This window comes from Antedon bifida, chromosome 1 (assembly GCF_963402885.1).
Source record: "Antedon bifida chromosome 1, ecAntBifi1.1, whole genome shotgun sequence".
Taxonomy (NCBI): domain Eukaryota; kingdom Metazoa; phylum Echinodermata; class Crinoidea; order Comatulida; family Antedonidae; genus Antedon; species Antedon bifida.
In genome coordinates, this window is record NC_136226.1 from 12,620,724 (window position 1) to 12,638,282 (window position 17,559).

The 17,559-nt window shown below is 32.9% G+C and overlaps 1 protein-coding gene across 1 annotated transcript; it reads right to left on the reverse strand.

Annotated features, from left to right (window-relative positions):
- Positions 1–5: 5 nt before the first annotated feature.
- LOC144842724 (uncharacterized) lies at positions 6–13,096 on the reverse strand. The gene is made up of 19 exons (XM_078699252.1): positions 12,925–13,096; positions 11,943–12,014; positions 10,701–10,760; positions 10,348–10,416; positions 10,126–10,194; positions 9,303–9,374; positions 8,072–8,146; positions 7,717–7,788; positions 6,802–6,873; positions 6,635–6,706; positions 6,342–6,410; positions 5,696–5,842; positions 4,968–5,036; positions 4,359–4,427; positions 4,013–4,084; positions 3,747–3,806; positions 3,189–3,370; positions 1,023–2,693; positions 6–923 (listed from the first exon to the last, which is right to left on the reverse strand). Exons 5-19 carry the CDS (start codon positions 10,191–10,193, stop codon positions 790–792), a joined length of 2,904 nt encoding a protein of 967 aa, XP_078555378.1. The 5' UTR covers position 10,194; positions 10,348–10,416; positions 10,701–10,760; positions 11,943–12,014; positions 12,925–13,096; the 3' UTR covers positions 6–789.
- Between the last annotated feature and the right edge of the window lie 4,463 nt (positions 13,097–17,559).

Consider the following 17,559-nt stretch of genomic DNA (forward strand, 5'->3'; position numbering starts at 1 on the left):
GCAGCATCAAAAACAAATTAATTGTTCCATCTGCCAATGTATCTGTCTTTCTGCACCCTTTCCAATCTGATTGGCACTCATTTAAATTAAGTTGAATATATCACAAACAAAAATCAGTGGCTTCTCATGATTGGGGCATAACACACCGAGCAGTCTTATAAATGTTGATTTTAATTTTTTGTTACACCAACAAATTAATTAAACTTCTATCAACTAACGTAGACTTACTAATCATTAAGCAGAATCAACATTATTGTTTTTATTGATAGGCAAAACATACAAGGAAATGACTTCATTGGTAAAGAAGTAATCTTAGTATTTGGGGAAATCTCCTGAAATTGTTCACAATAACAACAGATTAAATAAAATACTGTCCAGATAACAATGAACATTTCGTAGACTACTACAATTGTTTATAATACAAAACCAAAACCACACTGTACAATATATTGCTTAAAGGGTTAAAATTGTATATACAGAGACCATATTAAACAACTTGCTTACGGCACTATTTCTAGCTAAAGTTTAAAACTGAGGTTTTTGTTGAGACAATACCACGATGATACATAACACGATTTATTAAAATAACATCGCACATCTTGATAATGATAATCTGAATACATAATCTATCTCGGGATAAATATGTTTAATAAGAATAGCATATTACGGTGCGACAGAACCATTAGATGATGGTAGGTATACTCTAGTGAAATTTATATACAGTAATTGTGTTTATTTAGGTAAACACAGATTAACGATAGATTGACAATCTACATTTCCAAGTCCTGATTATATGCCATCACTTGACGAAGCGTTCAATAGAACGATCTGTGAAGAACTCTCATGATTATACTCTGAATCTGGAACAATCTGGTGTGTCCATCCTTCACAAATACTCTCTTTAACTTTCTTCAGTAAATCAGCTGTATAAGGTAAATAATATACAAAGTAAGTATTATTACAATTATACACATAACGGCCTACATGTTGATTATAGACTAAAGTAATTAATGAAAACTTACCAAAGACTAACACTAAGATCGACAAGTTAAGCATCAGTAGAATAAACGGTGTGATTTCATGAAGAAGAATAATTGAATCATCTGCCGTGTATAAAGAATCATCCATGTCAATAATTGTACCAATCGATAAGTTAACAATTATGAAGATCAGTGTCAACAACTGAAATCTTTGATCCGATTTTTCCTTCATTGGCTCAAGATAAAGATGCAATGCAATAAGAATAACAGTTACAAATAAAGAATAAGACATGTTTGATGCTTCGTCATCTTTGAAGTTAGCGACAAGTGAAAGAATTGCTTTATTGTACATCTCAAATACTTCCCAGTACCAAAACCGTGAGTTGTATTGCCTACAGAAGAACTTTAATCCCACAATTTCTGGTCGTACACTATTAATATCTTCGTTATGTGAGGCATTACGTTTATATTTCCAATACAAAACGGCAACAACTGCAAGAGGAAATCCTATTACATACAGCAATGAAACAAACACGATGTTTTTGTTAGTATTGTACATCGAACCATTGTTATCTTCCAAATTCATAATAGAATAGTCTGACTTAAGTATTTTCTTTGTATAAGTGTGTTTATCATCTGATGTAACATTAAATGTACGAATCGACCAAGGACCTACGGCCATGATATTTGAGCAGGAATTTGCGTACGTTAAGTACATTAACATTATTGTAATTGATAAGCATTTGTCTTTTAAACGATGAGCTGTGTAATCACCACGATATCTATTGATAAGGTGTAGCAGCAAGCAAACTGTTGACGCCAATATCAGGATAGCAAAAGGTGTGGCTATACCAATATACAAAAGTGTATATGCATTCCAGGAACCAGACAAAATACACGCCGGACTGAGAATATTAACATATCGAATAATGTCAAGATACTGTAAACTTTGTCCAACCGATTGAAAGTTTTCTGGCCAGTGAATTTCATTTATTTCAGATAGTATACCAAGGATCTGATAGAAATTGATAGCTATCTTCATGTGAGTGAAAAAAGAACTCATGCGTGCGATACTATTTCTTTTATCTATCCGCCAAATTATGTATCCAATAACGGCAATTATTAAGATAATAACAGCAAATAAAATAATCATAATGAAACTCTTCTGACATTTATGACATTCGTTGAACAATTCGTAATAACCTGGTAAACATGCGCCACATAACCATCCTGTATAACCACTGGAACAATTTGCATCGATACCCCCTACGCAACTTTCTGACCGTGGACACATAAACACAGCAGGTAATAATCCATCGTAAATTGCATTTTTCAAAGCATCAGGATTACTTTCACTAAAGCTGTTACTAACTAACTGCGTAATAAAATCATTGTACTTGTTTTTACTTTCTGAATCAAATCCCCAAAACCACCAGTAGCCCGGTAGTAATTGTTGAAAGTCACGTGTACAGTTGACGCCTTCTGGACAATGTTCGCATTTACCGAACCGATCAACACGATGGAAGTTATCAAGGCAATAACAAGCATTGAGATATGCTAATTGGTCAGTGTTTGTTCCAGACGGACATGTTTGACAATCACCAATCGTACTAGCACCAGCACTGGCTGTGAAACTTCCCACTGGACATCTTTTGCTGTTGTTAAGCCAACTGCCTTCCTCACTCATTCCCAACTCATCGTTGTAAAATCCTCCTGAAAATATACAATCTTACTGTAATTAAGTATTATTTTGTTCCAAATATGTTATATTCTTTTTCTAATTCTCAAATTTTCTAATGTTATCGTTTAAAATTAATTAATACATTTATTGTTCTTTGCCTGTTTTGATTTAGCTTTTCGCTTTTTTTTGCATCTCCATTGAGATCCAGCCACTGATATCCTGCACAGCATATTGTCATTTTGTCAGTAATTTACCCACCAGATACATTCTGTCATACAACAAACGCCCTCACAATCCATAATACCATATATGGCTCTGTGGTCTAGTGGTATGATACTATATATATATATTTTACATGTAGGTTAAATAAAAACTTTACAATACCAATCTAACAATAAAATATTAAACAAGCAGGTGCTAATTTCATCATCGTCATCATCATCATCATTATAATTATCATTATTATTATTATTATTATTATTATTATTATTATTATTATTATTATTATTATAGATTTGACAAATCACCTGGTGGACAAGCATGGCATTCTGGTTTCGCTCTCTCGTTCGCATTGTTTTGGCGTAACTGATAATGTCCCTGTTTACAAGGCTCACATATACCTTTAGTTTTGTTGCATACCATACCATAGTTTATATTAGTAAAATTAAAAAAGTCAAATATGATCTTAGTTTTATTTGTTAAACAATTACTGAAAAAAAACAAAAGCACTGAATTAATTAAGGAGGAATATGTTTGTGTATATATTAATACAGTAGTATAAGCGTAATATCTGGCCCAGGTCCGGCCAAACCTTTATCAAATGTAGTTTAAACCAATGATATCCTTATAGTATATATGGCAGATACTTACATACATTGCTTGGTTCCCACTAGGAATATTTGACCAATCACAAGTAATGGATTATTGTGGCTTGTGATTGGTCAACTCGCTTGCGTTGCGTCTACGTTCTTGCGTTGCGTCTCTAGTGGAAACCAAGCTTTAAATAGATATCAAAGGATGTTTAGGATGGGAGATGGAAAAGTACACAAAAGATAATTTTTAATTCAAATATCAAATGTATTTACACTACTGTATTTCCAGACAAAGTTGATGGAATTTTCGTCAATTGTCCACAGTCCAAGTAACTGAAAAAAGAATATTAATATTGATGCATATACAAATTAATATTGTAGAAATTGAATGTAGGCTTTTAATTGTATTAATTTAAATACATTATTCTATTTATGCCATAACTTACATCCACCAAACAATAAAACAGTTAATATCTAATTTTTCCAGGACGCAATCAATCAATTTATCGTTCATAGTTTATTTTGTCTAAATTACTTACACAATTGAATCATTTGACATGTTAGAAAAGCTTTTCTCTTCGATAAAAGTGATTGGATTATTGAACAAGTACCTGATAAATGAACAAAATAAAAAAACTGTGATGTATTGATAAAATTGTGATAGACCTAATAACGTTACTACGGTGATTTGGTAAAATAGCGAAAAAAAAAATCAGTATTGCAGTAGATCGTATGAATACACACATATATATATATATTACAATACCGGTAGTCTACACATGGCATAATAATTCTTTTGCTTGTAATATTTAACGTGTAAACGATTAAAGAGTGACGTAATCTGAGTTAGAAAAGCGTGTATGAATACAATTTCATTCTACTTACAGTTTTCCCATTACTCCATTTCGAAATGTTCCATTTGTTATAGTATTCAGTTTATTTGCTTGTAAATACCTGAGGAGTGAGGGCCAAATTGTAATACAAAATAAACGAACACAAAGACCAACATGATCTTCTAACATTATTTATGGTTTTACTAATACTTTTTTTTCAAACCACATGCTAGTATAACACATTATCCAGCATAATTAAAAGGCTAGATACTAATCAATATTATTATTTTACACGACTAAATGCTTGTAGACCTACAAGTAAGAAATATAACAATATCAACTTCTAGTGAGTCACAAACCTTTACACGGTCTCTAATTTTATATTGATTTAAGTACAAAACACATTAGACTTACCTCAAATCTGTATTTCCCATTTTTTTTAAATTTTAGTCCACCAGATATTTCGGTTTTTTTCTGATTTCAATCTTTTACTTTACATATGAAACGCCATGTATGTCAAAAGAATTGACCAACCAATATTAATTTAAAATACAGGTTAGAAATTAGACTAAAACTAAATATGACCCAGTCTGAATGGATAAACAATTCAAACGCTGTAAATATGTCCTACTCAGTACATTATTATTTTTATTTTACTCACATGACTTCAACATCAGTATCATCAAATGCTCCATCTTCAATGTACGATATTTCATTATGGTCAAGTACTCTAGTAAAAATAAATAATCAAGACAATATAAAATTTAACGTACAACCTATTGACTCTATTACTAATGTTTTCGTGATCGTCACCGCTATCGCTGCTGTCGCAGCCACCCAGAGGCGTAGTGGTGGCTGAGCTAAAACAATTTTGAAAATGTGGTCTCTTTTTGCTACTTTTGTGACTACACTAGTTTTCATTTTTTTGGTTCGGTGATATTATTTACACATATCGCGAACTCGAACGTACTAAGCATTGATTTCAATGGCGTTTTACTCACTGAGCCAAACCGTGATTTACGAAAATTATTCTATTCAAAGAATAGGTGTAATTAATTAAAACTTCAACGACGTGATCATTCGATACGATTGACTGTCTGCCGAGAATAAAGACTGTTTTAATTTGGCGGCCCGACATGGAATTGTAGATCCGGCCATGGCGGTACACAACAGTTGATACGTGACGAACAAAAACGTCAGATTACTGTTATTTGTTTGCCTTTAAAGGTTTATCATTAAAATTCAGGAAAGTGATATAACCTATTGTGTGCGGCCCCTCAATAAACATCAGTGTGCCAAATGTAAGCACGTACCATTCAGCGACTTCGGAGGAGATACGTGAAATTACGCAACACAAATTAGTAGCATTATTATTATATAGATACTTACAATACACTTAGTTTTTTACAACCTCTAAAAGCTGTTTTTGAAATTGTTTTAATTTTATTCCTATTCAGGTACAAGTATTGAGGAAAATGCTTTGATTTAAATAAAGTTCCATTCCCAAGTGAAGAAATGTGATTGTTATCCAGCTGACTGAAAATAAAATATCATATAAGTTGTTATGTATCATTCTGACATCGATAGGAAATGTGTTTAATTACGGTAACACCAATATTTACATGTGCCACGCATAGGGGTACTTAATGTATATGGTAACAATTAGTTATTCGTTATTTTTATTTAAAAAATGTAAATAAACGTAACATCTGATATAATCATCATTATTAACATTTACATTTAATAAAAATATAGTGAAAATGAACATTAAAAGAAGCTCACCATAATTGTGATGTCAAAATGGCAGTATGATATAAAACTGTTAACATGGTTGATTCAAAATGGTTACCATTTAGAAACATTTCAAACGGTTGGCATGGTTAATTTAACTCATTCATGGTGGTGACCAAGTATTACCCCTTTAGGTGACCGTACCAATACGAGTTTGTATACATTCCTAAAACTTCTATGATAAAGGATCTATGTCAGTATTTATTTAGGTTTTAAAAAGTATAACGAACTTAGTTACACTTACAGAGAGTCACGGATTCGGAGGTTATACAATGCTGAAGGAACCACAGTTAAGAAATTGCTATAAACAGACCTTCAAAAGAATATACAATGCAGTATAAAGTTTCAACTTAATTACTGACTTTTGTAATAACACAAATGTAAAACATTCAAGTACAAGAGCTGATTTGAAATCTGGACTCGCAACCAATGTCTTGCAAAAAATATAATATCACTTGTCAAGTGCCAAGCAGTGTAAATATGCTTTTTCATTTGAAATATTGACCGATATTAGAATGTGGTGTAAGGTATACTTACAAAATATGGACATTAGTTAGATCTTTAAATGCTTCTGGATGAATATCGCCAATCTGATTACTATGAAGTCGTCTGAAAACAAATTAGATTGAAAAACACAATATTCTTTATTGATAAAACTAAAGTAAATGATTTTTGAGTTTGAATTAATTAAATAAAGTACTTACAGAGAATTTAAATACGTTGAATTAACAAACAATCTTGCTGGTATCTTGGTAATTTGACAATGTGCAAGATATCTGTTAACAATAAAATACAATATATATCATTTTCATTTCCATATATATATATTATAAGCAACGTCTTAGTTAAGTCGAAGATGCTCTCCAGGTGGAATGCCATCCTGAGATGAGTAATAGTAATTAATCTTTTTTATTTTATTTCATTTATATGTAATTTATATATACCTCTAGAATAAAAATTCTGAAAGATGAGGGCGTATCAATTTGATCTCTGTTGCGCGGGCGTACAACTGAGGACTAGTGCTGTTCCGCCGTACCACGCCGAGAATGTTAAAGAGTCGCTTTCCAATCGAGTTTGAACAATACCATGAAAGCCAGTGGTCTAATGGTTAGGGTCCGAGTTCGAGTCTCGGTTGGGGTGACTTTTTCTAATTCTAACAGATTTCTTCATCTTTATCGTTTCAAATTAATTAATTAAATTTCAGTATATCACCGGGCGGTTTAGAATTAATGTTCTTTGCCTGTTGTGTTTATATATATATATATATAAATCCAAAGGCAAATTACTGAAAGAATGACAATGCTGTTGGTATCAGTGGCTGGATCTCAATGGAGATACAAAATAAAAGCGAAAAGCTAAATCAAAACGAGAAGCCAGAAAAGTTAGCAGAGCTTTCGGGCAACACTAGCCTTTCATCAGTGCAAGAGAAGGAATTTGGATAACGTCATAGCATAAGAACTGGCAAGTGCTGCCTGGGTAGACAGGAATAAAAGAAATACAACAAAAGGAGAAAGGGTGGTGAATGGTGGGTGGAGACTGAATATATATATATATATACAACAACACACATAAAGAAATAGAGGGAGATCATTAATAAAATAATACGTAACTTAACTTACATATCACTTTCTGGTGGAATATTTGCGAATGCTCCTGTGGACAAGTTTGACAATAATTGATAGCCAACATGTCTGTTAAAAGGTTAATATTACTGTAATGAGCAATCAATTTTTTGTAAATGTTCACGATGTCTCACCAGGCATAATTAAAAAAATCTGAATGTCTATACAGGTCTAATTATTTGACATTGTATCTATTTCTTTCAATACCTGATTTAAAAAAATTATAATAAAATAAATGTTTAAATTAATTTTTAAAAAACCAACATTTTTTTATAATTTATACTTACGCGTAGTTATTCTGGTAATGTTATTTACACAGAAATCCTACACAACAATTTATGAAACAACTTACATATAAACTTGATATATACTAGTAAAGAAGAAGGAGTTTTCCACCAATTCCTTAATATTATTTTCTCTGAGATGTCTATAAAATAAAGTTGAAGTTCCGATTTAAAAAACAAGTCTTATTTAATGTACCGTCTGTAACATGATAAAATAATATAGTATGACGATATCTTACCAGTTAGGCATATACTAAACAAGAAGAAATATTTTAGCATACGATATCCCGCCTAGATGTACGTATAGTGGATTGTGACTTAAACTGCTGATAGTAGGCGTCAGTCAAGTTCGCGTCAGATTGCGCGTACAACATTAGCGACTTTTCGTTTTCATGACGCACCGCGGAGGTGTAAAAGGATAGGATGTTCATTAAAAAAGTCAAAGTGTTGAACGTATAGTTATGAAAAACTTTAATTTTGTCGAATAGTTCAATTTTGCTTTGTAATATGAGGAAATTTAAAGTATAAATTATAGTTTATACACAGCACAAGTACTTTCTTTTAACCAAGGATGTGGTATATAAATGTGGGTAGATTTCAGAGTAACAGAAGTGTTAGGATGAATGGTATATTGTTGCTACAGGTAATTAAAAAGTGAATGTTAGTCAAGGGAGACACTTTATCAAAGTTCCAACCACAGTAATTGACAATAGACTAACGGGTATATCTAATAGTGGAACCACAAAAATGTAGGATAGGCTAATTACTATTTGGCAACCAATGGAAATTCAGTTTTTAGTTGTTTACTAAGATGCATACTAGCACACTTCATTGTTAAATTAGCCGTTCAATAGTTGTACAAACTATTCAATCTTCCCACCCAGCCATCCCCCGGCATCATCCAACACCTAACTTCATGTTACTCATGTTATTTGCTCATTTGGCTGGTATAATTGTGGGGAACTATTTTGTCCTCAAATTCCACAATTTACCTAACGGATGTCACTTACATCCTTACCCATATACTTAAAAACAACCATTTACTGGCTCCTGTGACAACACACTGGACCTATAATACAGCGATGTCATATGAGTGGTAGCCCCCAAGAGGCCAAATGTAGTTTATTATTAAGCTTTAGTAGTATTTAGCATTGCTTGTACAGTATCAGTAGAAATAAATATTATGTATTGTTAAATGTATACTCTGAATAAAACTGGGAAAACTTTACTTATTTGTGTTGTGTGTAAATGTTATCGAAAAAAACAATAATAAATATTGTAAAAATACATTATACGTACATTCTGTTAATACGCTGTAGACCAGCAAACGTAAATGGTTCAATTTGCTCCAGAGCACTATTACTAATGTCACTGAAATATACAAAGGTTGATTCAACATATTTTATTATTAGTGCGTAAATAATGAAAGTAACATGTTTAAACGCAATGTTAGTTACATTTTGATACGACACAATTGAAAAAACCCAAACAATCGATTTTTGTTTAATCATAGTATTGTTATTTAACTGACCTACATTTTTAAAAATTTCTTTATCATCATTAATATTATCCTCATTCTCATTATTATCTTTATAATTGTTATCATCATCTTTATAATCATTATCATCATCTTTGTTATCATCTTTGGAATCGTCTTTTTAATCACCTTTGTAATCATCTTTGTAATCATCTTTATAATCATCTTTGTAATCTTCTTTGTAATCATCTTTATAATCATCTTTGTAATCTTCTTTGTAATCATGTTTATAATCATTATCTTCATCTTTGTAATCGTCTTTGTAATCGTCTTTGTAATCATCTTTGTAATCGTCTTTTTAATCACCTTTGTAATCATCTTTGTAATCATCTTTATAATCATCTTTATAATCCTTATCTTCATCTTTGTAATCGTCTTTGCACTCGTCTTTGCAATCGTCTTTATAATCGTCTTAGCAATCGTATTTGTAATCGTCTTTGTAATCGTCTTTGTAATCGTCTTTGCAATCGTCTCTGCAATCGTCTTTGCAATCGTCTTTGTAATCGTCTTTGTTATCGTTAACATCATTATAATTATTATTACCAGCAAAATTATAATATAAGCCAATTATTTATAAAACCTTACATATTTCTAACAAAAGATCCTTGGAAAGTCGTCCTCGTTAGCTTCCTAATAGGATTACCATTCAACATTCTACAAAATGCGAAAAAAGGTATGATTTGTAATTAATTGATTATTGACTGAATTGATGCTACAGTATAACATTTCTCTCTCTCCTCATACTATGCTACAATTCCTCTGAGGGATAAAATAATGGCAGATGAACTGATGAAATAATTTACTTACATTGCGTCAAGTCGAGGTAAATTTGTAAATGATCCATCGACACACCTCAACTTATTATAACTCGCAGATCTTTAACATAAAAATATTCAATAAAGAATATATAATTATACATTAAGTGCATTATTATGCCAAAGTTAAATGTTTTAATTAATGTATAATTACGATGGTATAATAAACAGTAGTTATGACCACAAATTATGTACCGCCGGTCTCCTCTGTCAAAGGTGATTATGCTTTGAAAATACAGTTGGGAAACAACTAATTCTTCATGGTATAGTTACTTAAACAGCATCAGACATACACTTAAGTTGGGGAAAATGTAGGCCTATGACAACATTTAGCTGATAACTTACATTGCGGTTATTTTCTTTGGAAATTTTGGTAATTTAGTCAAGTTGTTGAAATCTAATGATCTAAAAAGAAAATATTCACCATTTTATCATTATATCTATTAATTAATTTATATGACAGATCCGTAACAGACAAAAGCGGCGGAAAGGGAAAACTTACAATACGGCGTTTAAAATAAGTATACCTATACTCAATTCTCGCTCTTCCCCGCTATCCTGGAAAACCTTTCCATTAGTTCCACTAGTAAAGGATATGTGAAACAGCAGTAAGGAATTTTAGATTTTAATGAATGTGCACGAAGTTCACCTCCAGATGGATCGTAGTCGACTGTTACTCGTCGACAGATATAGGAATGGTTAGATTAAGTGTACACTCATGTTGACGTTTCAGTAAACGTATAGTCTAGTAAAAGTATGGTTGAACATACATAGAACAATTTGCAACATCATTGTTTTGTCTGGTTGATATGGTCCAAATGAATGTCATATCCAAAGTTTACCAAAATCGGACATCGGGAAGTGGGTTAATTAGCATACATTCAAAATGGCCATTTACCATCTTGAAGTCCTGTATCTCCTGAACGGTTAGTTTTAGACGAATGCATTGTGAGTAGATATAAATGTGACATTAAACTTCCCAAACGGTATATTAAATATGTTTTAAATTAGTCATAGGTTCGTCATAAGGTAGTTGTGACATCATATATTACTGCTTAAATAACATTATCCTATGCTCAAATCTCTGTAGGAAAACAAGTTTCTTAGCATTTTCCTGTACTAAAATCGAACATCAAAAAAAGGGTTAATTAGCATAACTTCAAAATGGCCGTTATTTGCTATGCCATTTGAAGCCCTGTATTTTCTTACTAAGGTTGGTTTTAGACCACCAAAGTGAATTACGAGTAGATAATAATAAATAAGATATTAAACTTTTCTTGAAAATTAATAATTTAGTTAGTAATATAATTTCACTTAAATTTAACTACATTTACTTTTGCAGTGATATGACGTCATACGTCTACCCGTACTCATGTCAGAAAGCGAACAGCAAAATGCCACTGAATAAAATTTGGCAGTCGACGAACCAGATATAGCATAGAGTAGCAGTCGCCATAGTCGACGTGAAAATATAAAGGTCCCTATAGTATATTACGTCAACGTGAGCTTTTGTATCCTATATTAGTCCCTATTATTTGATAAAATGTTCATTTCATGCACACCATAACTATGTAATTCAAAACTTACATTTCACTTAATTCGGAAAGTCGAAGTAACGCATCGCTGGCAATAGTTGTGAGGCTGTTATTGTTCAAATATCTTTTTAAAAAATAGTAAGAAACAAATTGAGTTTTAAAGGATAATACTATAGAAATATAATATATAAGAGAAAATCAAAAGGTTCATATACCATGAAAAATTACCCAAACAATTAATTTAAAATTATTATATTTACTTTGGAGTCACAAAACTGTGTTTTACATAGCTTTTCCGGGTATGTTTGTGCATGTATTTTCAACCCTGTCAAATTTAAATTAAAGTTACTCAATTAAACTTTTGTAAGTTGTTTGTAAGTAGTATCAGTATTTGGTATGTTTTCTATTATTTTCTGCGATAAATTTTAATTAATACGGCACTACTTCCTTTAGTCCTCAACCTGTGTTCTCACTGTGTTTAATAATATGGACGAGAATTAAAGACAGTGAAGGTTATATTATATTTATAAAAACTTAGTCCTGTAATAAAAAAAAAACAAGGGTATAAATATAATATAACCAAAGACAGAATACATTGTTATTTTTATAACATAACCCATATATTAATTCATGTTATTTTAATTATTTATATAATATAACCCATAAATCAAGTAAAATATTCAGCGTACAGACACTGCACGATAAACAACCGGTAAATCGATAAATATATTGATTGGATATTTCACTGAAGACAGAATACATCGTTATTTTTATTGTTCCAGTATGAAAACTTTTATCATTTCTTTTGTTTTCTGTAGATAAACTGTATATTTATCATTTATCTATTTATCGTCGTTCATTCTCGTGCTAGTACAAATAAGTTATTGGTGATGATAAAAATGTCATCGATAAAACGGCGTTCCATACAAACTTATCAAAATCATCCTTCTATTCAAAAGAAATATGTACGCCGCGCACGTGATATAAGTATCAAAATCTAAGCTATTAAAAAGTAAATGTGTATATAGACTCACAAATGTGTTGTGTTTTCAGGTATTCCAGCAGGTAAATGAACAAGCCCACGTCCATTGCAATTGACTTTGAACCAATTGGTGTCGGGCGGAGATTCACAGATACACAGCAAACTGTCATCATTATTATTGTGCAGACAACCCGAGTATGCATGGCAACACACGACGAAGCTATAGAAAAAAATAAAAGTAAACGAAGAACGTAAAAACATTTTCTACGTTTAGTACTGATCGCGGCCAGCATGCAGTAATATACTTAATCTGGATATCCAGCTATTACGATTCAAATAGAATAGTGATCTGATGCAGGAAATAAAATAAAATTACATATTACTCCCTTCTACCTTATTAATATTTTTCAATGAATGAATATGACAGCCTATTTTGTAACTCCTTTTCAGTTCCATTGTTGTAATCCAGTGGCGGATCTAGTGGGAGGGTATTAATTAATGTAAATAGATGGTATTGATACAGTTGAGTAACCGCAGCGTTCCATTTTTTATGTACGTCGGAAGGCTATACCGTAAATCTTTTAATAGTAACCAACACTCTAATAGTAACCCTCCTTCTAATAGTAACCAACCTTATAAGTCAATCTATAATAATAATCCACTACTCTAATAGTAACCCATGGGGTTAATATTAGAGTCACAAAAACTATTGACAAAATTACATTATGAATTGAAGACTGGTCGTTTATGATGCAGCCGTATTTTGAAAATAAGGAGATAATGCATGTTGATCTCGGGAGTGGGGGAGGATTGAGTGTTTTTGAGTTTATAAAATAAAGTTAGAGTTCAAACTAATTTGTTTATTCGTACTGTTTTATTATTGTGCTATGATTTGCTGACCTGAATAGGTGGGTTACTATTGCCTAATTTAAGATTAGTAATAGTAACCCACCACTCTAATAGTAAACAAACAAACAGCGAAGAATGTATCGAGTTATTCACGAACGAGTTTACAAATTTTTTGGGAGGGAGACATGCATCCGATTATGGTTATCAGACGACCGGGACATGGATATGGATGGATATAAATATGATTTACCCACAAAAGTGTACATGCAGAAATTAACCAGACGTTAATTACAAACCATTATGTATAATTGAAACAGACTTTTTTTAATTTGCTTTTTATTTTACTGCAATAAGAATGACAGAGAACATTATTGAAAATATAATTTCAAACTGTTTCCACTTTTGGCAGTCAACTGTTACTGCTTTGATGTTTATTTGTTTGGCACGATCGTCTCTGGTCCCGATCGTCTTAAAATCTTGTTCGGCCCGATCGTCTCACGCTTTGGGCCTGATAGTCTTACAATGTTGTCCCGATCGTCTGTTTTTTGGGTATATATGCAATATATTAATAGGTACTAATAACCGTATTTACAAATGAAAAATGGAGGGACCAAATGGAGTATATTCTCCCCTCGTCAAACATTACTTATTTACAATCCTGGTGACGCCCATTGCATCACGATTAATACATACAAGCTAATGTGCATTTTAACTCACAAATTTGTTGTGTTTACGGTAATTCCAACAGGTAGGCCTAAGTGAAAAAGCCCACGTCAACTACAAATGACTTTTATAACCAATATCTGTGTTTGTACATACACAAAACGTGATCTCAGCTTAGCGTTCATGCAACCAATCAACCAATGCAAAAATAACATAGCTACAAGAAAAAAAGAAAAGTAAACAAATATCGTAAACAAATGTTTGTAACAGACTCTGCAGTAATGTTATACTTCTACGACTAATTTTATTGGTTTTGTCGCCTAATAATGTCAGAGATCAGTGTTGGAAATATACATGAAACATATTTACTTCCTTCTTCCTTATTTTAATAAAAAATAATGACAATAGGCCTTTACATTCCACTAAAAGCAGTGCTCTGCAGAGATTAATTGTGGAATTGCAATCAGTTTACAGTATAAACAAATCTATCTAAAGTAAAATTAGATAGGCCTACACTTAACACAAACATACCTCTATAGCAGCACCAAAAACAAATTAGTTGTTCTATCTGTCACTTTATCTGTCTTTCTGTACCCTTTCACATCTGCTTGGCACTCATTTAAATTATTTGAATATATCACAAACAAACATCAGTGGCTTCTCATGATTGGGGCATAACACACCGAGCAGTCTTATAGATATTGATGTTAATTTTTGTTACACCCACAAATTAAAAAAAAATCCTATTACCTAACATAGACTTACTATACATTAAGCAGATTCAACATTATTGTTTTGATTAATAGGCAAAACATACAAGGAAATGACTTCATTGGAAAAGAAGTAATCTTAGTATTTGGGGAAATCTCCTGAAATTGTTCACAATAACAACAGATTAAATAAAATACTGTCCAGATAACAATGAACATTTCGTAGACTACTACAATTGTTTATAATACAAAACCAAAACCACACTGTACAATATATTGCTTAAAGGTTTAAAATGGTATTTCCAGATTTAATATTAAACAATTTGCTTATGTCAACATTATAGCTCAAAAGCGTTTAAAACTGAGGTTTTTGTTGAGACAATACCACGATGATACACAACACGATTTATTAAAATAACATCTCACATCTTGATCATGATAATCTGAATATATAATTTTAACATCGAATCTATCTTGGGATAAATATTTTACTAACAACTTATATTCACGATATTACTGAACTTGTTTTAGTGTGTTTAATTAGCATATTACGGTGCCGCCAACGGAACCATTAAATGACGGTAGGTATCCTCTAGTGAAATTAAAATACAGTAATTGTGTTTATTTAGGTAAACACAGATTAACGATAGATTGATAAACCTATTACATACAGCAATGAAACAAACACGATGTTTTTGTTAGTATTGTACATCGAACCATTGTTATCTTCCAAATTCATAATAGAATAGTCGGACGTAAGTATTTTCTTTGTATAAGTGTATAAGTTTCAATGTGAAAGCACGTCTAGGGGAATCCCCGAAAAAAGCACACTTTGTGTTAGAAGGCAAATTCAATGCTTATTATAGCTCTACCTATATTTATTACATATATTATTTACAGCAATTTGTTGAGGAAATTAAATATATAGAAAAAATAATCGGATGCTATAATGTAAACTACAGTACATGATACTATAGATATTATATAGTGTAATATATTAATATTCTATATTCTATATTTCATAGCCACACATAAATACTGTAGGTAACCGCAGCGTTTCATTTTTTATGTACGTCGGAAGGCTATATTCTTTATGCATGCTGACTGCCGTGATCTAAAGTGTGGTTCCCACTAGAACGCAACGCAGCGACGTATTGACGCAAAGTGCTGTATTGCGCAATCACAAGTGGGAATTGACGACGCAATAGTGCTGCACATCGCAGGTTTGATTTCACGCAGGCAGGGGCAAACACAATTATTAGAAGGGCATTATCTTACGTTGCGTAGATTGCGTTACGTTGCGTCGCTATTGGGAACCAAGCTTAAACAATATAGGTACGCGGTTGTCTGGCGGTGTCCTTCGTACGAATCGTTCGTGCTCCAGCTCGCTGTATGAATACGATACACGCGTTACATCCAAGGATTTCAGGTGAAAATCGGCTATTCATTTGCAACTCTTTAAAATTTACAGACACGTATCGCTCAACGTACGCTTAAGCTTGGTTCCCACTAGAACGTAACGCAAGGACGTAAACGCAACGCAGGCGTTTTAACCAATGACAAGCGAAGTTATAGACAGTTAGCAATCACAAGCGAATAAGCCATCGCTTGTGATTGGTCAATTCACTTGCGTTGCGTTACGTCCTTGCGTTGCGTCGCTAGTGGGAACCACGCTTTAAGCTTTGTTCCCACTAGCGACGCAACCTACGCAACGTAAGAAAATGCTATTCCAATAATTGTGTTTGCCGCCGCCTGCGTGAAATCAAACCTGTGATGTTTGCAGCGCTGTTGCGTCGTCGGTTCCCACCTGCTGTGATTACGCAATACAGCACTTTGTGTCAATACGTCACTGCGTTGCGTTCTAGTGGGAACCACGCTTTGTACAGCGAAGAAGGTATCGAGTTATTCACAAACGAGTTTACGATTTTTTCAATTTAATCGTGGTTCCCACTAGCGACGCAACGTAACGCAACCTACGCAACGTAAGAACATTCCCTTCCAATAATTGTGTTTGCCCCCGCCTGCGTGAAATCAAACCTGCGATGTTTGCAGCACTGTTGCATCGTCGATTCCCACGTTCTAATGGGAACCACGTTTTATATACAGCGAAGAATGTATCGATTTATTCAAGAACGAGTTTACGAATTTTTCAATTTACGAATAACCTTTTGTACTGTGGGGTACGTATTTGGAGGATTTTCAGAGATGGGGTGAGGTATTGGGCATGTCAGGGTTGGGGGTTTGCAGTCGGTTAAGGGGGGTTCGCTGTAAAGGGGGGGTTCGCCCGAACCATAAAAACCTCCCCCTGGCTACGGGCCTGGGCCCGATCGTCTCACGCTTTAGGCCTGATAGTCTTACAATGGGCCCGATCGTCCGTTGTCCCGATCGTCTGTTTCCCGTTGGGTATAACAATAGGTAGGTACTAATAACCGTATTTACAAATGAAAAATGGAGGGACCAAATGG

What these genes read in the sequence shown, in the direction of transcription:
- LOC144842724 (XM_078699252.1), bottom strand. Translation starts at nt 10,193, where the DNA reads ATGTTGAATGGTAATCCTATTAGGAAGCTAACGAGGACGACTTTCCAA. An exon ending in GATACTGATGTTGAAGTCAT is followed by an intron (nt 4,428 to 4,967) that starts GTGAGTAAAATA and finishes CTCACTCCTCAG; the next exon opens with GTATTTACAAGCAAATAAAC. An exon ending in GATCTTAGTGTTAGTCTTTG is followed by an intron (nt 924 to 1,022) that starts GTAAGTTTTCAT and finishes TACCTTATACAG; the next exon opens with CTGATTTACTGAAGAAAGTT.